Consider the following 23,910-nt stretch of genomic DNA (forward strand, 5'->3'; position numbering starts at 1 on the left):
CTGACACATTTCTCTTGACATACACTTCATTTCTGCACCATATCACCAAGACAGGATATATTATAGATTATAACTGACAAAACCCATTTTGAAATAAACACCTGTTTCACTCTGTGGACTGAAATGTGTTCAAAGAAAATATCTTTTTTTGGGGTTTAACGTGTAAGGACGGTAGTGAACTGCCACTCCACACTGCACTCATTCATGTCATAGCAGCATGCGCCAAACGCCATGCACATTTAGTCTTTGATAAATTAGCAGAATTGGTTCTTTGCCAACACATTAATGAAAATCAACCCAACTTTTGGTGAATAGGAGAATATAAATATTGTGCAAAGCCACAGACTTGTGTCTGGAAAACAACTTGAGTTGGTATATTATTTTGTAACTCGTGAGCCACAATGATCTGATTCAAGATATGACGGTTGGTAGCTCATGTCCTTCAGTCTGGTCAACAAGGTGTGATCAGGGTGAAGAAAGGCACAATACAATGAGATAATAACACCCAAACCATTTTAAAATATGAACAGATTAGTGTTGGTTTGCAGTTTGATGTTGTTATGAAAGGGAAAATGTTAAAGACTTGTAAAGAGCCCAAACTCTTCAGTAATCTCTAAAAGTGTGGCAGTGATACTCTTTTTTCCTTTTGAGAAAAACATTCCATCAGTTTTTCTCACATTGAGAGAAATGTGCAGGTCATTAATGTATTCCATAAAATAGTTTAATATAATCATAGTATTCTGGCAGGTATCAGTGCAACAAAAGCAGTCATAGAAAAGAAAAAACAAACATTTCATACACCGCGCCACACGGCATTCACACAAAGGCCTTCATGTTCAACTTAACTTATTCAATTTACTTCCATAAAACACAGGGTCTGTCATGTTCTCCCTCTCTCTCTCTCACACACACACACACACACACACGCACACACACACACACACACTCAGATCTGTCCCCCCTGTTAAAAACAAAAGTGCATTTCTAATTCACGGACAACCCCTCAAGCACATCTATTCGACTTGGATCTGGTTTTTGAGTTTGGTCTGCACTTCACTCCTCATTATAAAAAGCAATCTATCACAGAATCAAAAAAAACTTTGCAGAACGTAACTAGTAGTTAGGGAATCATTTCATTGAATAAGTGCTTTTAGAACAAGGCATTAAAATTTCTGCAGATTCCATTGTAGGTGAGCCTATAAACTTCACATTAAGCTTTAATATGTTATCTCTGTTAAAGTGCACAAAAAGGGACAGTTTTGAGCTTGTGGACCAAAGTCAGATTTGTCTGCAGTAATTTGTGCGTCAGGTTTGAACCTGAATTTCGGAGCAAGGCACATCTGCGGATGAAAAAGTGCATTGGCTCTTCATCTACTTTAGAATACATTGGATTAAAAGTGCATTTTAAATTGATTCATTGTTCAAAGTGCATTCAAAATAACAAGGATCACTTTTATAACTTTAGAAAACACATATGAGCTTTCCATTAATGCTGGTACATGCCAACTGTACCAGTTTGAAATATTCATGTCATCAGTGTCTCCTTTAACTCGTGTGCAGACCAAACCCAGCCAGGTCCTCGTCTCAGTGTAAAAATAGCTCTAGGTGAAGCAGGTTGGCCACCCTTTATCCTCAGTCAAGGATGTGCTCCCCGCGGACGATGTGTGAAGAAAATTCATAGCGGTCCTGGCTGCGGTGACCACAGATGTTACACTCAAAAGGCTGGCGGAAACCGTGGCAGCCCATGTGGATGGTAAACATGACGTGGTCCAGGAAAAGCACACGGCAGTGCCTGCAACGGAAAGAGCGCACGGCGCGCCCCTCCCCGTCTACAACCCGGAACGCCTCCCTAGAAGTGGAGGAGGGCGCTGTAGGTGAGCTTGGAGTTGGCGCGAGGGCAGGAGGTGGGTGGGATGAGTGGCCTCCGTCCTCTCTTTCCACCTCCCTGTCTTTGGCGTGGCTGGGACTGCGTCTGTCCCGACTCCTGTGGTGTGCAATGGGAGCAGGCGCTGGGTGGTGGTTGTGTGAGTGTTGAAGATGATGGCCGTTGTTGCTGTGCAGGGTCAGAGTCGGAGCGGTGCTGTTGCAAGGCTCATCTGGCATGCTCTCCGTGTCCGTAGAGTCCTGGCAACCGTTGCTAGGCGAGGGTGCGTGACTTCGACCCGCAGGCAGGTCCTCGTGACCCTCTGCTGCCTCCCTCCCCCCGACACCCGCAACCCCCAGCCCAGCTCCAGTCCCTGTGCAATCCAGCCTCGGGCCTAGAGCGACAGAGTCGTGAATGGAGCCGTGGATCGGCCTGAGTTCTGATAAACATGAAGGGTGAGTGGTGGGAAGGTGCAGCGGCCTCAGTGTGTCGGACAGCCCTCCTCCTCCATTACCTGCTACACCTGCGTATTCTCCTCCAAGACCAGTAAAGTGCGGGGCATCAAGGTCCCCTGCGTGCATCTCGCCGTCTTTATCCAAACCAGCGCTGAGCTCATAAGGTGCATCTGCCAAGTTGAGGCGTATGTGCTTCTGTCCTGCAATACAGAAACACAATCTTATGATTCTGTACCATGGAAGTCTGAGGAAGACGTCAAAACTGAATTTTCAAAAAGACAAAAAAATAAATAAATATATGGGCTGTCAGCTTGCCCAGGTAAATGGACAGCCTATTTGGCTTCATTCTGGATGCCAAAATTAGGTTGACGGTTATGATGATTGAGTTCTAATTCAAAATCAAGTTTTTATTTAATTTCCTTCGAAAATGACAGTATTTTATTAATGCAACAGGAAAAAACCTGTTCCTCCAGACAGGGTTGCAGGACAAAAAAAACCAGAGTGTGACACCTGGAGTCAATTTATTCAAAAAGCATCTGAATTATGGTGCTTTTGGGAAATTTATGACAATAAGGGTTATCGCTGTTCACTTGTTAAACGTTTAATTATGTTTGTCCTGAGCCTGAATTCGACAACAGCACTCCTGCACCAGCTATGTGTAATTAACCTCGAAACAAAGCACAGAAGTTCCTGATTCACTTTGGCATTTGGTTTGAATCTACAGCCCATCACACAGCTTGGATACATAAAACTGCGAAAGCCCGTGATCACATCACTCGCACAAAAAGATCAGTACTATTGTATGTGGTATCCAATTCAACCAATTAATGCTGCTTTCAGTTTCCTCAACCTGTCCACACACTGAGACCTGATAATTGCTCACCTACAAATTTTTGTGGTGTGGATCTCTTGCGTTTGGTGATGCTGTTGGCGAGCCGATCGATAAATGCCATCTTGTCTGAGGAGGGTTGTAGTAGAGAGTCTGGTATAAACTCTAGCTCTCTCATCTCCTCTCCTGCGCAGAGTACAAACAAATTGTAATGTTATTTTGGGGGGTTTTCTTATCACCCAGACAGCATTTATCCCAAATGTTTAAATTGTATGCTGGCTTTCAATGTTTGGATAGAAAAGAAACTAAGTGAGGGGTTGTGTGCATTACCTTAAGGAGGTAGACTACATTTCTACACTACAATCCTTTTGGAAACTGATATTAACAACACTATATTGTATTTCGGTTACTGTCTTATCTGAGAACATTTTCTTTACTCCTTCATCTTCATGAATGCCATTAAACCGTACCTGGATTCTGTGCACAGGAGGGCTGCTGTGACTCCAGACTCTGTAAGTAGCTGTGGCAACGCTCACGGTGCTCCTCCAGGGTGCTCTGCTGCTTGTAACTACGGCCGCAATAACTGCACTTATATGGCTTCCCTACAGTTGGAGAGGACACTGGGGACAAAGTGGGAAGATTATTATTGTCACATTACTGCACACTATCATAAGAATAGAACAATTATTATCAGGCTTGAATCTGTCCTACCTGCATGAGTGCGAAGGTGGCCAGTGAGCGCATCTCGTCTTCGACAGGCATAGCTGCAAAAGGGACATTTAAAGGGCTTCTCCCCTGAGTGCAGCTTGATGTGGCGGAGCAGGTTACCCTTTTGAGTGAAGGAGGCACCACACTGGTTACACTGGAATGGCCGCTCACCTGGGGATAGATCAAACCTGTCAGCCCAACTTGTTTGATTATATTTATAGTGTCTGTTTTGTTCTTGAGTGGCACGCACAAGCGATTTAAGAGAATTTGTGGCATTAACCAATTTTTTCGGGGGTATGAACGAAATTTAAGAGTGGTCCAAACATGTATTACTCTCTCCACAAGGGGAAAAAAACACTTATTTCACCTGAAATCATAACGTCTTAATCTGAATGAATTTGGAGTTTAAATTTGTTAAGAGATAAAACAAACTTAATGCAAAATTAATATTTTGTTCACCATATCATCGTCGCTTGCCATTATGATTTTTATTGGCATTGGGAAATTCTCTCACTCCGATAGCTGACTCCGGCTCTTAATGCCGGTCTCTGTCCAGGATTATCCTCTGTTGCACCTTGTATGTACAGTAGATGTACTGTATTCTCTCGTCTAAAATATCTCCATGACTTTTACATCCCCTTGACTCATTCTCATATTAGTCATGGACCACTTTGCTTTAGACAGATGTTTTTTAGCATCTATCTGTGAATGAATTAAACCCACAAATGAAGCAGAATTGCGTCAAATTATGCTCATCATGAAATCTCACGGACACAGACCTCCTCATGAACAGGCGCTGTTCATCATCAGGCTGAAAGGCGATTTACGTCAAGTTTGTCCAGTTAAGAGCGTTTGGTGATTCCGACATGGAACACTTGTAGGAACAAGCCTCACAGAAATAAGTAAGAGAGGTTTAGGATAATAAAACAAAAATGTTCCTGTTCTTTCATCCAGATTCATCTGCAGATTCAATTGCAAGTACAGCAGGACATTCAAAATATTATCCATCATCAGAGCAGCTTTTTTTTTTCATTCAGTCTTGATTAATGGCCAGGGTTCAACTCTGCACAATTAACATTTTGTTCAGTACTCGTCTGGCATACAAAAATACAAATGTGTGCAGAAAATTATGTGTCAATCAAAATTTCCATTCCAATTACATGCCAAAACCCACGATACATTCTGTATTTAACCTAATCTCTTCCACAAAAAGCAAAAAGAGTGTATGTTTTCTCACAGAGATGACTTATGTGAACTAAACTGATCAGTCACCTGTATGGCTGCGTTTGTGCACCATGAGAACATTAGGCCCAATGCAGATCATCCCACAGATGTCACACTTGAGCTTTCCGTTTGGCAGTCTGGTGCCTCCAGCTTGCATGGCTTCAGGACTGGTGAGCTCCCTGTAGCCCCCGACAGCCTCAGATCCCTGCTCTGGACCTCCTTCCTCTACCCGCTCCCCTCTTTCATCTTCAGTACTGCGACCTTGGTCTTCATCGCTGTACAGCTCCACTTTAATGGAGTTGGCTACAGATGCACAAGAGCAAACATGTATGTCATTACTTAAAAGTATGTGATACAAGTAGGGATGCCTCATATTGATATCATTTGATATATTTAGTGAAATCTGAATAATAAAATAATCATAAAAAATGTCTGTACACCTTTACAAAACCTTTGAAAAAATTTGTCATATCACTGTAAGATTGTTTATTATTATGATATGTCCAATAATATATGGGGAGCTAAAAAAAAAAAAGAGAAGTGACTTGAGGAAAAATTCTGATTTTGAGGTTTGATTAACCGTTACACAGTCGTTTTTGTGGGATTCACACTCATTTTCTCACTGACCACTGAGGGAGCGACTAGGAGAGGTCTCCTTGCTGTTTGGGGTGCTCACTGTTGGACCCCCAAGGGCCCCCGAAAACTCTCTTTCCATGGAAGAGTCTCCGCTAGCTGCAACCAAAAAAGGAAAACAAAAGATCTCTCATTTGAACAGCATGATGCCAGCCATTTGAAGGTAAGTATAAAAAGCAGAGTCCTACCTGATATGCAAGACCGGCCATTGCAGTCATCCACATCCATACTAGTTCAAGCTGAATACTGAAATGACAGTTATATCAGATGGTAAGATCAAACTGAATTCAGGCACCAATTCACTCAAACATAAAACAACGTGTCGTGCACCTAACCATTAATACAACAGGAAAACAGACAGTAGTTACAGGTAGAGAGGTCCAGTTTGACATCACATTATGAAATGAACACCATATTATAACAACAGGCTCCACAACCAAGGCTGACCCCCATATGAGAACTATGAGGACTTTAAGAACTTTAAACATGCAACCATCTTGGACTCTAACCACTAGCGCACTTTACACTTACTTTACACTAAACATCCTATATACCACTTTATAGACTGCACATATGTACATATTACATAATTTATTGTAAATACTACATTTATTTATTGACAGACTGCACACACTATGTTCACCCATTCACTCTGTATCTTTTATATCTCTATTATTGTTTTTATAATTGTTGTATACCTTTACCTCTCCTGTGTTTCACTCTGTTTGCTAATGTTGCTGCTTTGACACCTGAATTTCCCTCAAGGGATTAATAAAGGTTCATCTTATATTATCTTATCTTATAATTCAGAGAGGTTCAAGATAATAATAAGAAAATGTTATGACCTCACACACTTTCAATGACCCACACATAAAATAAAAAACACTAAAGGCTAGCATGAATGTCAGCCAACTAGCCAGCTCAACAATACATGTGCTGAAGATTAGCTGACGCAGGTAAATACCAGAATATAGTTAACTAGCAGCCAAGTTAGCACCAACTCTAACCTTAGCAGCCACGGATCAGCTGTCTCAGTTACAGTGAGGTTGACTCATGACAACACTGATAAAGCAACTTAATGTGAAGCTAATCTAACATTAGGCTCATCTGAGACCAACCAACCTGACATCCAGAGCGGTATTTACTTTGACGTTTACATAAAGGTGTTGTTGAGGTAACCTAAGTGCACCAAGGGTCGGCCTTTGGTGGCTAACGTTAGCTTGATAACTGCATGTGATGGACATTACCGTTAGCAGAGTTAGCTCAACTCAGCACTAAAGAGCATGGCGCAAAGTTACAGCTTAGTATAATGTGCGATGACGCAATGTAGATAACGCTGATTTGCGGGATTACTTATCTGACTGACAGGTTCTAGGACGTCTTGTTTATCGCTAGCACAACAAACCAACCTGAACTATGTTAGCTTAGCTTAGCTAGCTCAATGTTTCCTAAACGGTTGCTATGGCAGCCACCGCCTCCCTGTTGCTAAGGCTAGCCAGCTAGCGGTTAGCATTAGCTCGAGCTCTCTCTGGAGCCCAGAAGATGGGTTTTAAAACACGACACAGCGGTGGCAGTCTACTGTAAGAAGTACTTTTGAAGTTGTCCGGTTCTCCCGGTAACTGTTGCGTTACCTGTCCCCGTCAGGGCCGGTTCAGTGAGGCTGTTCTGTGTTTCTCATCTGTCTGTTTATGACGGCAGCATCTCCCGGCAGAGCTCACCTCCAGACACTAACAACTTCCGGTTAGAGGCAAGTGTGGAGCTGCCTGTCAACCAGCAGTCAGTGAGTCAGTGAGTCAGTGAGTTCACATCAACCAGCAGTCAGTCAGTCAGTGAGTCAGTGAGTTCACATCAACCAGCAGTCTGTGTTACAAATAACAACTAACAAATCTATTTAAAACATTAGTTAATTTATTCAGCACGTATACATGAATATATGTATAGGCTAGAGCAGGGGTCAGCAACATGTGTCTTCAGCCTCTCTCCAGTGGCTCCATGTGGAGTTTTTAAAATGGAAATGAATAACTGTTTTTTATTTAATTTTCCATTTTTATTCATTATTGTTGTAGGTCTATGGTACGACGGGGTATTAGGGCCACATTGAAGAAACAAAACAAATAAATCTGAGATTTCGAGAATAAAGTCATAATATAACGAGAATAAAGTCACAAGTTTATGAGAAAAAAAGTTGTAATATTATGAGAATAAAGTCACAAGTTTATGAGAAAAAAAAGTTGTAATATTATGAGAATAAAGTCATAATATTACGAGAATAAAGTCACAAGTTTATGAGAAAAAAAGTTGTAATATTATGAGAATAAAGTCACAAGTTTATGAGAAAAAAAGTTGTAATATTATGAGAATAAAGTCATTATATTACGACAATAAAGTCACAAGTTTATGAGAAAAAAAGTTGTAATATTATGAGAATAAAGTCATAATATTACGAGAATAAAGTCACAAGTTTATGAGAAAAAAAGTTGTAATATTATGAGAATAAAGTCATTATATTACGACAATAAAGTCACAAGTTTATGAGAAAAAAAGTTGTAATATTATGAGAATAAAGTCATAAGTTTAAAAGAAAAAAGTCGTAGTATTATGAGAATAAAGTCAATATTATAAAGTAGTAATTTTACGAGTTATTTTATTTTTTTCTCGTAAAGTTATGACTTTACGATAAAGTCGTAATATTACGAGAATAAAGTCGTAATATTACGACTTTTTTCTCGCAAACTTCTGACTTTATTCTCATATTATTAAGACTTTTTTTCTCGTAAAGTTGTGGCTTTCTTCTCGTAACATTATGATTTTTTTCACTTTCCTCTCGGAACATTACAACTTTTTTCCCGTAAAGTTATGACTTTATTCTCGTAATATTACGTCTTTTTTTCTCATAAAGTTATGACTTTATTCTGGAAATCTCAGATGTTTTTTCCCTCAATGTAGCCCTAATACTCTGTAGTACATTTGCACTTTGGCCCTCATTTCATTAGACTTATATACTATATACTTAGACTATAAACTGTGTTACCTTCATCACAATGATCAAATGTTTTGCAGCTCCAGACGGATTTTTAATTTATTTTTTTATTTGCCTAAAATGGCTCTTTTGATAGTTAAGGTTGCTGACCCCTGGGCTAAAGGGAATACTCTCAAAAGTGCATTATATTTGAGATAAAAACAAACCACAACAATGTTTTTCATATTCTAGTGACTTAGCTGTGTTTTTGATTAACCCCTTTCCATTCTGCCCTCTTTTTTTATAGAGGGGTAGGGGACAGGGGATGTTCATTGGTAGAAAAAAAAAGTCAACAGTAGATGTCACATAGAAGTGGTTTACATAATCTGAAAGCTGGGAACCTGAAGATTAATTTGAGATACAGCTCAATACTGTGTGTCAAGTTGTTCTGGTTTATCAAAGCCAAAACAAAAAGCCAGAAAGCTTATAAAGGTTATCTCGGCTAGCTCAGTTGATAGAGTGTGAAACTCTTTGATTGATGATTTCAGGGTTGTGGACTCAAGCCCAGTGTTGGGTGTTGGCATTTTCAGCAATTCATTTGTATGACTGTTTTTGTATTGTTATTCACCAAAAGTTGGGTTGATTTTCATTAATGTGTTGGCAAAGAACCAATTCTACTAATTTATCAGAGACTAAATGTGCATGGCGTTTGGCGCATGCTGCTATGACATGAATGAGTGCAGTGTGGAGTGGAAGTTCACTACCGTCCTTACACATTAAATAAAAAAAAAAATAATTTCTTTGAACACATTTCAGTCCACAGAGTGAAACCGGTGTTTATTTCAAAATGGGTTTTGTCAGTTGTAATCTATAATATATCCTGTCTTGGTGATACCATCTTTGTTAACCTTCCCATCCTGTAAATGGTCTGAAATCGCTTTAAATAACTGCAGAGCCTTTTTAAATGTATCATATTGTAATTATGCATTTGCGTAATTCGATCTTAAACTACTGTAAGTTTTGTACTGTAAGAAAAGTCTATTCCAAATAAAATACTTGACAGGCCTGTCTTTCCTAAAACTACACAACTAGTGGTTAGTTGAGAATAACGAGCATCACACATTAAAGCTTTTAAAGACTTTTGAATTTATTCTTTAGGTGTACAGCATCTTCAAATTCTGCTTTACATGGTCTTAGGAGGGGCTCTTGGTGCACCGGCCTGTAACAAAAGAAACAAACAAAAATGATTAAGATCCAAATCTGATATAGATGCTTCTCACTGTGGAGAATGTGACTCGTCAAACACAGGTTAACAAATAATGATTGCATTCAGGTGTGCCAGTTCCAACACTCTGCTTACCTACTCATCTGAAGGTAACAAAACCATTAATCATATTAGTTTCACCTGTGCTTTTCCTGCTGTGACTCGTCAAATCATCCTCTGTGAAATAGGACTTTGCAGGCCTGAACCTGGGTGGTGGGCTGCAGGAGGAAGGAGAAAGGCTCAGATGAGGACAAGCATCCAGGATCAAAATACAAAGAACAGATGATGCATGAATGAAAAACACTTACAGTCAAAGACGCTGGCATCTGAGATGTCTCTCACGGCAGCAGCCTCCACGATGTTGCGGATGGGCTGCACGTGGCCACGGCCCTTCTTGGCACCACCGTTGTTCATTCTTCTCTTGGTCTGTAAAACAAATGCCACAGTTAGAAAGACAATTGCAGCCTGACAACTAGGACTGGAACAAGGGATGCTCATTTTGAAAAATGTTCTTAACCGATAACCGACCCTCGTTAACCGATTATTAACCGTTAACCGACAAGATTTGTGACTCGCGCTAGCTGCAGTGTATGAGCACAACAGACAACTGAGAACCCAGTTCACCCATCCGGGAGAGTTATAGCTGTGAACGTAGGTGTAGCAGTGTGTGTACACTTTATTCGTCGCTGAATAAATGCTAAGAAACTACTGCTCCTCCGCTCAACGCTCAAACGAGCCCTGAGCGAGCCAGAGACCGGAGAGACCGGAGCCGACATCCTGTATCCTGCAACTCTGGCTCCGCATCTGCCTCTTAAGGTGGGCTGTTAAGGTGGACCAGCTTTTCTCCTTAAATTGACGAGCCACTCAGCTTATTAATGAATTATAAATATTTTCTTTTAACCGTTTTAACCGATAGCGTTTATTAGTTAAAATGCTTAATGTTGGTTAACGGTTAATTATGAACATCCCTAAATGCCACAGTTGGAAAGACAATTACAGCCAGACAACTAGGACTGGAACTGGAAATACTACTTTGGTACAGAACAAAGTGTCCTCTCAGCATCTGGTATCAAAAACTGTCAAGTACCGAAAACTGGCATCAATTTAAGACATATATTCAGATAAAGTTCTTGTATGGCTGTTTGTGTTTAAACAACATTTGACAAGTTTAACGTCTTTTGATAAATAAAAAAAATAATTGATAAATAAAAAAAATGATTTTTTGAGAGTAAGGGCTCCTCAAGGTTTACTAAAAACAATACTGTAGTGATATCCTTACCAAGTTATGTACCAACTACTAGCTTTTAAACATTTCTTAATAAACTAGAGAGACATTTTATGACTATCCCTTACGTTGTAGTTTAGCTGTGTAATTACAATACCTAATAAGAGCATTTTAAGTTTGATAATTTGAATAAAACGACAGTTACTTCTGTTTAAGTCTCACGACCCACTAGAAAACAACTCACCATGTTGCTTGGGAAGCTGGAAAGAGTAGAGTGAATATTGTAAAGTGGATCATCAAATATATAGCTGCTGTGTCTCGAACCAGCTGACATTACATCACAGGTAAATAAAAGTTGGGTGGGCTGTTAAGGTGGACCAGCTTTTCTCCTTAAAGTGACGAACCGCTCAGCTTTTTAATTAATTATAAATATTTCCTTTAACCGTTTTAACTGATAGCGTTAATCGGTTAAAATGCTTAATGTCGGTTAACGGTTAATTATGAACATCCATAAATGCCAGAGTTGGAAAGACAATTACAGCCTGACAACTAGGACTGGAACTGGAAATACTACTTTGGTACAGAACAAAGTGTCCTCTCAGCATCTGGTATCAAAAACTGTCAAGTATCGAAAACTGGCATCAATTTAAGACATATATTCAGACAAAGTTCTTGTATGGCTGCTTGTGTTTAAACAACATTTGACAAGTTTAACTTCTTTTGATAAATAAAAAAATGTTTTTTTTTTGGTAAATAAAAAAAAGGATTTCTTTTCAGAAATAAAAAAAAAGGATTTCTTGTGAAATAAAAAAAATGATGTTTTTGGTAAATAAAAAATGATATTTTGATGAATAAAACGAGCCCCGGGCGAGCCAGAAACCGGAGAACCGGAGCCGACATCCTGTATCTTGCAACTCTGGCTCTTAAGGTGGGCTGTTAAGGTGGACCAGCTTTTCTCCTTACAGTGACGAGCCGCTCTGTTTTTTAATTAATTATAAATATTTATTTTAACTGTTTTAATCAATAGCGTTAATCAGTTAAAATGCTTAATGTCGGTTAACGGTTAATTATGAACATCCATAAATGCCAGAGTTGGAAAGACAGTTACAGCCTGACAACTAGGACTGGAACTGGAAATACTACTTTGGTACAGAACAAAGTGTCCTCGCAGCATCTGGTATCAAAAACTGTCAAGTACCGAAAACTGGCATCAATTTAAGACATATATTCAGATAAAGTTCTTGTATGGCTGTTTGTGTTTAAACAACATTTGACAAGTTTATAACTTCTTTTGATAAATAAAAAATGGATTTTTTGAGAGATAGGTCTCTTCAAGGTGTACTAAAAACAATACTGTACTGATATCCTTACCAAGTTATGTACCAACTACTAGCTTTTAAACATTTAACACCAACAGTGCTTAAATGTTGCAGTCCATTTCAATCAACGTTACACAATTTTTACACAGGCTTGTAAAGGTACTTCAACATTAACAATTAAGGGAAAGAAAAAGGATATCAAAAGACAAACTCCTGCACATCAGTAGGTTAATTCGCCATGTCAACATCATTTAGGAGATGTTTTATCGGTGCTTGATGGAGTGACTACTGTTTATTAGCTTTTGAATATTGTAAAGTGGGTCATCAAATGCATGTGATGGCTGCGGGGTCTCGAACAAGCTGCTATTACATCACACGTTAAAAAAAAAAGTTGGGTGGGCTGTTAAGGTGGACCAGCTTTTCTCCTTAAAGTGACGAACCGCTCAGCTTTTTAATTAATTAATTTCTTTTCTTTTAACCGTTTTAACCGATAGCGTTTATTAGTTAAAATGCTTAATGTTGGTTAACGGTTAATTATGAACATCCCTAAATGCCACAGTTGGAAAGACAATAACAGCCTGACAACTAGGACTGGAACTGGAAATACTACTTTGGTACAGAACAAAGTGTCCTCTCAGCATCTGGTATCAAAAACTGTCAAGTATCGAAAACTGGCATCAATTTAAGACATATATTCAGACAAAGTTCTTGTATGGCTGTTTGTGTTTAAACAACATTTGACAAGTTTAACGTCTTTTGATAAATAAAAAAAAGGATTTTTTGAGAGATAGGTCTCCTCAAGTTGTACTAAAAACAATACTGTACTGATATCCTCAAGTTGAACATGAAGGCCTTTGTGTGAATGCCGTGTGGCGCGGTGTATGAAATGTTTGTTTTTTCTTTTCTATGACTGCTTTTGTTGCACTGATACCTGCCAGAATACTATGATTATATTAAACTATTTTATGGAATACATTAATGACCTGCACATTTCTCTCAATGTGAGAAAAACTGATGGAATGTTTTTCTCAAAAGGAAAGAAGAGTATCACTGCCACACTTTTAGAGATTACTGAAGAGTTTGGGCTCTTTAAAAGTTTTTAACATTTTCCCTTTCATAACAACATCAAACTGCAAACCAACACTAATCTGTTCATATTTTAAAATGGTTTGGGTGTTATTATCTCATTGTATTGTGCCTTTCTTCACCCTGATACACCTTGTTGACCAGACTGAAGGACATGAGCTACCAACCGTCATATCTTGAATCAGATCATTGTGGGTCACGAGTTACAAAATAATTTACCCACTCAAGACATTAAGGGGGTTTCTGATCAGTTTCCAGAACAGAAGTGCTCGCCATCCAATTTCTGAAAAATGCAATTATTGCAGAAATCTCCAAATGTCAAAAGTTTTTGATACCAAATCACAGCATGGCTTTTTCTATGGTGTTCCTCAAGGTCTTGGTGTCTTAATGTGGTATATTGGAGGGATTATTGATAATTTTCATCAATTCTTGAATGATAAAAAAATGGTTAAATTTAGCACCACATCTTGGTGCAACCAACAATTCCTGCAACTTATGAAACATAACAGCATGGGGAATGGCCATCACAAATTTATGTCATCATGTTCTAAGCCCTTAAACATTTTCACAATTTATTTAAATTAATTAACTAATTGATTTTTATTTTCTTATTAATGACTATCAATCTACCTAGGAAAGCCATCCATCCTTTGAACACCCTAGGTCTCTAGTTTGTGTGTGTGGTTCATGAGGCTGTGATTATCCTAGAGGTCACCACAGGTCATTTTATACATTGAGGTCAAATTTTAAAAAATGGTCTCACTGCAATGAAATGGCTACTATAGGGACTAACATCATCAGACACGAATACAATTGGACTCATTGGTTCCACAAGAGTCTCAGCTTTACAGTCATACCCAATTTATGTAATTCAAGACTGTTTATTGATCCCAGTATGCAGAAATATTCAAATACACCGTTTTAGAATAGGCGAAAATAACACGTTTATACTGCATAAAACTGCATGTGATTATCATAAAGTGGGCATGTCTGTAAAGGGGAGACTCGTGGGTACCCATAGAACCCATTTTCATTCACATATCTTGAGGTCAGAGGTCAAGGGACCTCTTTGAAAATGGCCATGCCAGTTCTTCCACAACTGGAAACACAAGCCATGTCATTTCTGTGCTTAATTGTGTGTGATGGCTAATAGTATGTGATTTAATATGATCAAAATATTTACCATGGCAATATAGCTGAAATTCCTGATCAGGTTTAGATTAGTCGATCGATTAGTTGTCAACTATTAAATTAATCGGCAACTATTTTGATAATCGATTAACCGGTTTGAGTAATTTTTTTACGAAAAAAAAGTCTAAATTCTCTGATTCCAGCTTCTTAAATGTGAATATTTTCTGGTTTCTTTACTCCTCTATGACAGTAAACTGAATATCTTTGAGTTGTGGATAAAACAAGACATTTGAGGACGTCATCTTGGACTTTGGGAAATGTCCGATCAACATTTTTCACCATTTTCTGACATTATATAGACCAAACAAATAATAAATTAATCAAGAAAATAATCGATAGATTGTTGACAATGAAAATAGTCGTTAGTTACAGCCCTAATCGGGTCACATAATTTAAAAGGTTACAGAATTTGGTGTATCACTTGTAAACTGATCATATAATGTGCATGTATAAAAAGAGTGCTCCTCTTTCTATTTCACTTTTATTATCAAAAGAGATTTACTATCTACCATTACATGTCGACACTATAAGATAATGACTTAGCTCAGGGTTCTCCCCAGACGGATATGCAGTATTTGTGTAGTCTTTTGGGGTAGATGGCAGGTCAGATAAGCACAATATAGAGAGCCTACAGAGGAGCTATTTAACTTCCTACACACTAATCCCCATTGCATCTTCTCAGATGGGTGTTTCCTGGATGTACAGTACATCTGTTCAGATGAGGTTGTGACTGAACATCTGTCTTTTTTTTACATTTACAAACGTCTGCCATATTGTTCTATACTGCAACAATGGCAAACCCACACTTGTTGATATGAAAGACTGTACATTTCATTTAATTTCAAAATTTATTTAGAACATGTAGAATACAAAAAAAAATAAAAAATAAAAAGTAAAGAAAGAGAGTGATCATACCAACAAGTGGACAGTCGGAAACAAGTAGTATTTACATACAATGAAAAGAGTAAGAAAAATAAATGGTCAACACTTGATGCCTTGATTTACATATTCGAAAAGGAGTGAGAAGAAGTATAAATTTATTTAATCCCACCCCTTCTCCATAAGTCAATTATGAATTATTAACCATCTTCCTTATTGAGCCATACATATACTCCAATTCAATTTTCCTAAAGCTGTCTAACTATAATTATTATTATTTATAATTATTCTAACTATAATTAGTACCTTTAATCTGTGTCATACAGAAATATAAATTAATTACTGATATAATTATCCAATTATCAAAATATAAATTTGTTATCAATCCAGAATACCAATTCATTACTTATAATATAACTTAATCACAATACCAATTAATTACTTACATATTTATCTTAATCATTTGACTATTTGTTTTATATTTTATATTATTTATAATACACAATTTATAATATACAATATGCACATGCAATACAACCTGACAATAACCTGATATTTTCAGGTGGAATTTCATTCATTCATTCTCACTGTGCAATATCATTTTCCACTTGTGCAATTTTGTTAATAGTCTGTTTATTGTCAATACTGTATATACTGCCCCTATTTTTATACTTCCTTCTATTTAAATGGTTCATATTTTGTTACACTTTGTTTAGCTCTTTTTTTACTGTGTTAGCTGATGCATCTTGTTTTTTGCACTATCCCCTTTGCTGCTGTACACTGCACATTTCCCCACTGCTGGACTAATAAAGGAATATCTTATCTTATCTTATCTTATCTTATCTCATCTTATCTTATCTTAAATCTGTTCAGATGAGGTTGTGACTGAACATCTGTCTAGTTTTTTTTTACATTTACAAACCTCTGCCATATTGTTCTATACTGCAACAATGGAAACCCACACTTGTTGATATGAAGGACTGAACATGTATTTACATAGTGGTGATTGTGTCCTGAAGGTCAGTGTAGTCTGGAACAGTCTGAAGAGGCTGGCAGTGACCTCTACTGTACAAACTGCCCACAGCGCGTGTACCGTGTCAGTTATGACGTATGTGCTGGTTTTACGACGGTGTGCTCGCTCACACAATGACAGTTTCCGTCAGTTTGACTTGCGAATCCTAACCGCTGTTCAACGAGCGTTCTTTTTTTTCGTTTAAATTTCAGTTGGAAACGATAAATCCATAATTTTCAAACCCATCGATCGATACATTGATTACATTATCAGATACAGAAAGTGACCGTGTTTTGAGTTAGTACAAGTTGTACTTGTTGTACTTAAACTTCCAGCTCGAGGCCCAGCAACAAGAGCTCGAGCGGGCAGCTCCGAAAAGTTTGTTGTTGTCACGTGATGACGAGACGAATGTGTCGATAAAGTTTGTTTAGATAGTTAAACTACTAGGCGGTCTACTACATTATACTACTTTATACTACGCTATTAACACTTCTTCAACATCGTGTTTCACCAAACATGCCTCAACCCAAACATCGAAAGATTGCTGTAATAGGTTACAGATCTGTAGGTGAGTAAAGCAACACGAGCTCGGCTAATGTTAGTTAGCATGCTAACAGGCTAATGTTAGTGTGTTCTAATGCTAGCGAGCTAACATGCTAACGTCCTGGCTTTGTTTTCCTCTTTTAGTGTATCCGACTAACGCCCGTAAAGCTACATTACTCCGTGTTTCTTTGTGCTACGTGTGTTTGCTGAGCAGTTTATTCACTAAATTACACTAATGTTAACTTGCTGTATAGCTGTAGCGATCTGTTACTAGTTATAACGTGTTCTGTGAAAACAAAGTTAGCAGGGACATCCTGGTGTTGAAACTTTTAGTCTAGCATGTCTAACGAACAGGGTCTGGAATTAACCTTTTCCCTCTCCTGACACCGTGGCAGGTCACTGAACATTTCTACCAGCCACTCATTGTTTTTGTCTGCCACTTCTGAGATCTACAACGTTTTTAAAATAGTAAACACTGAGTCATCATCCGACTAACGCCTGTAACGCTACATTACTCCGTGTTTCTTTGTGCTACGTGTGTTTACTGAGCAGTTTACTACTAAATTACTCTAATATTATCTTGTTGTATATAGCTGTAGCCATCTGTTACTAGTTATAACGTGTTCTGTGAAAACAAAGTTAGCAGGGACATCCTGGTGTGGAGCCAGGTGTTGAAACTCTAGCATGTCTAACGTGACATAAAAAAAGTATGTAGTTAATGTCTAGAATGTAAGGAAATCATCCTGTAAACATATTCGACCTCCTACCAAGTAAATACGTGTAGTTTATATCCTAAAATGTCCTTGTGTGTTAAGCTGAAATCTGTGCCAGCAACACATGAGGTTGTTACACTGAAATCTGTGACCACTCAGATTTTGTGTTAACTGTATTAAAACATCTTTCAGCTGTATTGCCATTGCTAAAGTTTCGATCATACTAAATCACATACTACTAGCCATCACACACAATTAAGCACAAAAATGACATGGCTTGTGTTTCCAGTTGTGGAAGAACTACTCAGAAACTGTACGGTAGAAAATGACCCCATCGATGCACAGAGCATCACACATTTTGATATGCTGTGGCAGCACTTCACCTGTCAATATGTGTCACAGAATCTGACAGCTCAGATTTCAGTACACCAAAATCACAGCTATCTGCTAAATTTGTGACCCTATCTAAATACTACAAAGACTTGGGCTTTGGGAAATGTCTGATCAACATTTTTCACCATTTTCTGACATTTTATAGACTAAACAACTAATCGATTAATCAAGAAAATAATCAGTAGATTAATTGACAATACAAATAGTTGTTAGTTGCAGCCCTAATCAGGTCACATAATTTAAAACGTCACAGAATTTGGTGTTTTGTCTTTTATAAGGTTTCATATATAGCCATCAATAAGCCACTATACTGACACAGTTTTTGCGAGTGTGTGTGTTTAGTATTGTAATGTTTATTGTTATAAAGAAAGAGATGGTTTTAACATTGTATTAAAATGGTAGTAAAACAACCATGTTACTGTTTCTTTGCCATGCACAGGAAAGTCGTCTCTTACAATACAGTTTGTGGAAGGACAGTTTGTCGACTCCTATGACCCCACCATCGAAAACAGTATGTGTTATTATTGGATTGTTATTCAGATAATGCAGCAAAGAAAATCACAATGGTTCTGGCTTAATGTAAAGAAGTGTTTTGTAAAACTGGTTCATTCCTCTCCCCAGCCTTTAACAAATTGGTCTGTGTGAATGGTCAAGACTTCAATCTTCAGCTGGTTGATACAGCTGGACAAGTAAGTTGTTCATCTACCATATCTGACACTAAACTCTTGGTTTTAAATCAACACGTCTGATCTGTTAAATCCTAATATTTAACCTCAGGTTAAAACGCTGGTTTGTTATGTTAGTTTTAAGCAAGATATGTAGAGACTCTTGAATGTCCAATTTAGCGTTAGTTAGCCAGTTAATATCATGAGTCAGAGTTATCTACCTTGCCATATCACCCATATGACTTAGCTGTAACTTTGCTAACTTTGGTATTATGGTATTATGACATGTACTCTGATGTCAGATTGACAAGTTGTCTATTTAATTGAAAATGCCAAGTAGAGATGTTCAAATACCATTTTTTCCTTCCTGATAACGATTCCAATACCTGAATTTGCGGTATCGGCCGATACCGAGTACCAATCCGACACCAGCGTGAAATGTATAGTGATTATTATTATTATTATTTAACAGATGTATTTGCGACTTGGCAAATTGTATCTTGGTTCCAAATGCTCCATTAAGTGACGTATCAGACGCATTTCCGATACTGGTATCGGTATTGGAGCAACTGTAGTGGCAGTTATTCTAGAAGCTATAGTCTTGCATGTCTGACTCCATTTGATAATGTGTTGTTTTTGGTAACAGTCATACCCAATAAGATTATAATACCTTGTCTCTGTCTCTAGGATGAGTACTCAATTTTCCACCAATCCCACTCAATGGACATCCATGGGTATGTCCTTGTCTATGCAGTGACTTCCAATAAAAGGTGAGTGGATGGTTGAATTTTCATATCGGTATGAATAATGAGGCATACACTGTTGAAAGTCTTAAAACACTATATTAGGTAGACAACACTATATGTGTGATTTACAAGGGTTAAACCCACTGTTGTGTACATACACCAGCCGTGTTAAATAATACCATTTATAGGTTTATAATGTTCCATTTGTTGTTGTATTTAACTTCATTGGGTGCCTGTTCTGCCCATTGCTTTAACCAACTATGCCAAAGTATATGGCTCTTTAGACTGGCAATGAATTATAATAATAGGAAGTCAGTAAGTAACATCCAGGTTAGAGTTACATACTGATTACTCTCAGAGCAGTATCTAAAAGTACTTTGATGTCTGTCTTTGTTCAGTTTTGAAGTTGTGCAGGTTCTACACGACAAGCTGCTAGACATGGTTGGGAAGATTCAGTAAGTTTAGTTGGATCTTTTCAAATTCAACGATTCCAAAATGTTGTTTTTTCAAGTGATTTTACAACCACGTTCTTTTTTTTTGTCTTTTTAGGGTCCCAACTGTTCTTGTAGGGAACAAAAAAGATCTCCACATGGAAAGGTAATCAGGATTATTGATAGTCTTCAGAATATAAAGTGCATTGTGTTGTTATTGTCAGATTAAAAATAACACTGATAATAATGTCAAACTTTTTGGTCTAAAAAACACTCAATATATAATGATATATTTTAATGATATATAGTTAATAATAACTGATTTATTTTATGTCGTAGAACAAAATGTTAAAATCTCTTAATCTTGTGTTAGCCACAGACCTTATTTCAGGCTTATAACTAAAAGTCCATTAAAAAAAACCCACTGACTTCCAGAGGAGGGAACCAGAAGTGCTACAATGCTAACTCATTTCTGGGTTTTAGGACTCATTCCTGGTGCTCTCTATGAACACGTATTGCCTGTGTAGCCAAATATGATACAAAAGGTGTTTTCTGTTTTCAGTAAGCGAAGTTTCCATTTAATTTTCCCAGGGTTATCAAGCCAGAGGAGGGAAAGAAACTCGCTGATTCCTGGGGTGCTGCATTCATAGAGTCCTCAGCCAAGGAGAATGAGGTAATGATGGATATTTCTTTGAGTACCGACTCATCAATGTAGTCCACATATACTGTAGGCTGTGCGTTCCAATACCCATACTATCTAATATGCACGAAAAGGATTTAGTATGTCCGAATACATAGTGGCTTCCTCAAAAATCGCATACTATGCTTTACATACTCAATAGGTGTACTATCGTTTAACATACTTTTGTCTGAATAATCAGCAGTATGTATCTTTTTGGATGCACTGAGCAGTAATTTACGTCGTCACTTCCTGAGACCCTTCTTGCCGGTTGGAGACGTGTAACCATGGTAACCCTTGCCAACCTCATGTGTCCAAAACGGTGGTTTGTGAGAATCAAAGTCTGAATTAACTTAAAATATATTATTACACCTAGCAAAGTGAAATCTTATACTTACACTAAATTGAAGTGTTATTGATGTTACAGAGCTGTCCGTCAACATTTTTTATGAACGTTGTTGTCACTACCGCATTGCATTGTGGGACATTTATGCCACTGTAGTGTCCAGTTTTGCATACTGTAATATTTCACCGGAAATAGTATGCAATTCGTATAACTATTGATTTCATACTAAGGTTTCGGGAAACTAAAATATCTCGCATGTTTGTATGGAATATCGGACGCAACCAGTATGTCAAATGCAGCATGCCAAAAATACCAGGATGTTCTACTACATCCGGTCACATTTCGCAGTATGCAAGCCAGCATGCTTTTCTGATTATTCGGAACCACAATCCTCTGCGCAGCGGATATATGAGCAAGATGGTTCAAAGTTCAAAAGCGCAATGTTATGACGAAGTAGTATGTCCCAATTGTATGCATACTACATGCAATAATACGTACTTTGTAAGTGCAACTCCGGTTTGTACTAATGGTAAAGACAACGTATGGGATTTGGAACGTAGCGTAATTCTGACACACTCTGATGACAATATTCTTGCAATGCAGACTGCTGTGGAGGTTTTCAAGCGGATCATTTTGGAGATGGAGAAAGCTGATGGGAACGCGCCCCCAGAGGAGAAGAAGTGCGCTGTGATGTAAACGTGTACCCAGGACATCAGTAAGCTCATTTGCTGAAGACAGGGGGCACAACTTCACCAGCTTGCCAATTGTGACCTCACCGACACCAAGACACCACAGTGGAACTTTTCTGCTCGACTGTGACACCTCATTGATTTACATAGCAAGGCAACTGCCCAGACGTTGGTAAACTATCCCACTAATTGTAACCGCAGGGAGAAGTTTGTAAGAGCAAGATTCATCTTTGTTTTAGACAAAGAAGCACCGTTTTCTTTTGAAATGTAATCTATAACTGGGAAAAATCTTGACTTTGGAGTTCAACCAAATGCTCAGAAAACAAAATAATATTACCAAACATATTGGTCCCAATTAATTATATAAAATTCATGAACGTATTATAGTAATAACTACTTGTAAATGTGATGTTTGAGACATCATTGGGTTAACTCTCATAACACTTTGAGTAGTTAATGTACAGGTAGGGCTTGTATTATTTCATTAACAGGTATTTTTTTTGACAGTGATGGAGAGTCACAGTTCACATTGCTTTAAATGTGGTGTTAAAATGTCAGTATCTCTCACAAATGGTTTCCTTGAAACATCCGGGAAACAAATGTCACTGGTTTCACACTTCTTCTCACTGTAATTCTTATAAACTCATCTTCAGGTACCTTTCACCAGTGAACCTTTGAGCTGTGTCTTCACGATGGAGGAATCTATTTGTATATCTAACAACTCACATTTAAGCTCTTCTGCTAAGCAGATTAGTCCTCTTTTGTTTCTACAGTTTAATTTCTCCTTATTTACTGTAATAAAGATGTTATCTTACGGACAACCCTCAGAGAAATTTAGTATAGATTGGAATAGATGTTTGGTATTTACCAGTTATGGCCTTTTTATACAATATAAATAGAATCCTAGAAATTGGTTTGATACTATTGGTTATATTTTGAGTGGTGCTGGTTTGCTCTCCCTTCAATATCCTAAGTAGAGTATATTCTTATAAATGCGTTATAATTATGAACATTGTTGAGTTGCAATTTTTGTATTGCATTTTAACACTGCGTAAGACTATTTAAGTGGCTGAGGGCTACGGAGTTATAGATTAGTAATCTTTGAGCTCATGGTTTTGTTGTGATGGTTCATGCAGGCCAGGATGGCATGCAGTCCATTTACTTCACATTGTGGACTTGCATGATCACTGAGATCCTTAATGACTTGTTTTTCTTAGATCCTGTAGCCTTACAAAGACATGACACACTGTGGATTTCCCCCCATATTCCTCATGTTGTACCTGTAGTGGGTAATTGTACCTTTTTATCAAGTGCTTTGCTGAGTAAGTAGTTGATTGATTGATTGATTGATTGATGATGGTTGAAAAGAAGCTGGTGATGCTGTGTCTTGTGCCTTACAGTTCCTCAAACTCCCTCATTTGCTTCCCTTCAGGACTCAAGGTGCTCTTAAAGGGTTTTTTTTCTCCTTCTGTTGACTTGATACCACGGTGCAGGTGGTGTACCTGAACACCAATATCCCCTCGTGGGTCAATGTTAATACAGAAATCTTGCTGTAAACAGTTTTGTATATAAAATAAATCTGTTACTCATTTGACGTGACATTGTGCTATTTTCGGCCGGATTATTTAGGTAGCAAAAAGCAAGGTCTCCTGCAGTAGTGGTTCTCAATCTTTTTCATGTCGAGTGTTAGAAAGTGTTTCATGTCTGCCATAACCCTGATGAGCTCAGAGAGGAGCCATAGGCTCACCTGTGCTGTTTGGAGGCAGCAAGGCACAGGTGAGCTCCATCTACAAACAATAAGTGCTCGGCTCCTATAACTAGGAGGGGAGGAGGAAGAACACTAAATATGAGGAATATTGGACATATCATTTGGTAATTAATCAAAAATAACATTGGAAAAGGGAAGAAAAAGTAGGATGAGGACAGTAAAGGTGGAGAAGTAGAGAAAAGAAAAGAAGGGAGGAGGTAGTTCTCTCCAGGTTAAGGTTTGATCACACTGGTTTAAATAACAATATTTCTATTGGGAAAAGTAAATTCACAAGTATGTGTGCACTGTT

The 23,910-nt window shown here is 38.0% G+C and overlaps 3 protein-coding genes across 11 annotated transcripts; 1 reads left to right on the forward strand and 2 right to left on the reverse strand.

Annotated features, from left to right (window-relative positions):
- Positions 1 to 703: 703 nt before the first annotated feature.
- LOC119483425 (zinc finger protein Eos-like) lies at positions 704 to 7,495 on the reverse strand. 4 transcript variants are annotated; one of them, XM_037761548.1, is made up of 8 exons: positions 7,345 to 7,494; positions 5,902 to 5,959; positions 5,708 to 5,812; positions 5,129 to 5,383; positions 3,860 to 4,027; positions 3,619 to 3,768; positions 3,203 to 3,334; positions 704 to 2,519 (listed from the first exon to the last, which is right to left on the reverse strand). In XM_037761548.1, exons 2-8 carry the CDS (start codon positions 5,939 to 5,941, stop codon positions 1,633 to 1,635), a joined length of 1,737 nt encoding a protein of 578 aa, XP_037617476.1. In that variant the 5' UTR covers positions 5,942 to 5,959; positions 7,345 to 7,494; the 3' UTR covers positions 704 to 1,632. The 4 variants fall into 4 exon arrangements, with proteins under 4 accessions (XP_037617476.1, XP_037617730.1, XP_037617555.1 ...); XM_037761627.1 differs by having other exon boundaries at positions 1,633 to 2,519; positions 7,305 to 7,431; XM_037761717.1 differs by lacking the exon at positions 7,345 to 7,494 and adding an exon at positions 6,836 to 7,187 and having other exon boundaries at positions 1,633 to 2,519.
- A 2,299-nt stretch (positions 7,496 to 9,794) lies between these two features.
- LOC119483731 (40S ribosomal protein S26-like) lies at positions 9,795 to 16,660 on the reverse strand. 6 transcript variants are annotated; one of them, XR_005205825.1, is made up of 4 exons: positions 10,465 to 10,602; positions 10,245 to 10,362; positions 10,078 to 10,154; positions 9,795 to 9,891 (listed from the first exon to the last, which is right to left on the reverse strand). XR_005205825.1 is itself a non-coding variant. In XM_037762170.1 (2 exons), the coding sequence occupies exons 1-2, from the start codon at positions 10,432 to 10,434 to the stop codon at positions 10,102 to 10,104; spliced, it is 243 nt and encodes an 80-aa protein (XP_037618098.1). In that variant the 5' UTR covers positions 10,435 to 10,573; the 3' UTR covers positions 9,898 to 10,101. The 6 variants fall into 6 exon arrangements, 1 of the variants encoding a protein (XP_037618098.1); XR_005205804.1 differs by having other exon boundaries at positions 10,454 to 10,588; XR_005205846.1 differs by having other exon boundaries at positions 10,078 to 10,142; positions 10,245 to 10,573.
- A 134-nt stretch (positions 16,661 to 16,794) lies between these two features.
- rhebl1 (Ras homolog, mTORC1 binding like 1) lies at positions 16,795 to 23,447 on the forward strand. The gene is made up of 8 exons (XM_037761915.1): positions 16,795 to 17,216; positions 18,737 to 18,808; positions 18,919 to 18,986; positions 19,650 to 19,732; positions 20,107 to 20,163; positions 20,258 to 20,305; positions 20,731 to 20,812; positions 21,768 to 23,447. Exons 1-8 carry the CDS (start codon positions 17,165 to 17,167, stop codon positions 21,858 to 21,860), a joined length of 555 nt encoding a protein of 184 aa, XP_037617843.1. The 5' UTR covers positions 16,795 to 17,164; the 3' UTR covers positions 21,861 to 23,447.
- The last annotated feature ends 463 nt before the right edge of the window (positions 23,448 to 23,910 follow it).

This window comes from Sebastes umbrosus, chromosome 1, assembly GCF_015220745.1.
Source record: "Sebastes umbrosus isolate fSebUmb1 chromosome 1, fSebUmb1.pri, whole genome shotgun sequence".
NCBI classification, from domain to species: domain Eukaryota; kingdom Metazoa; phylum Chordata; class Actinopteri; order Perciformes; family Sebastidae; genus Sebastes; species Sebastes umbrosus.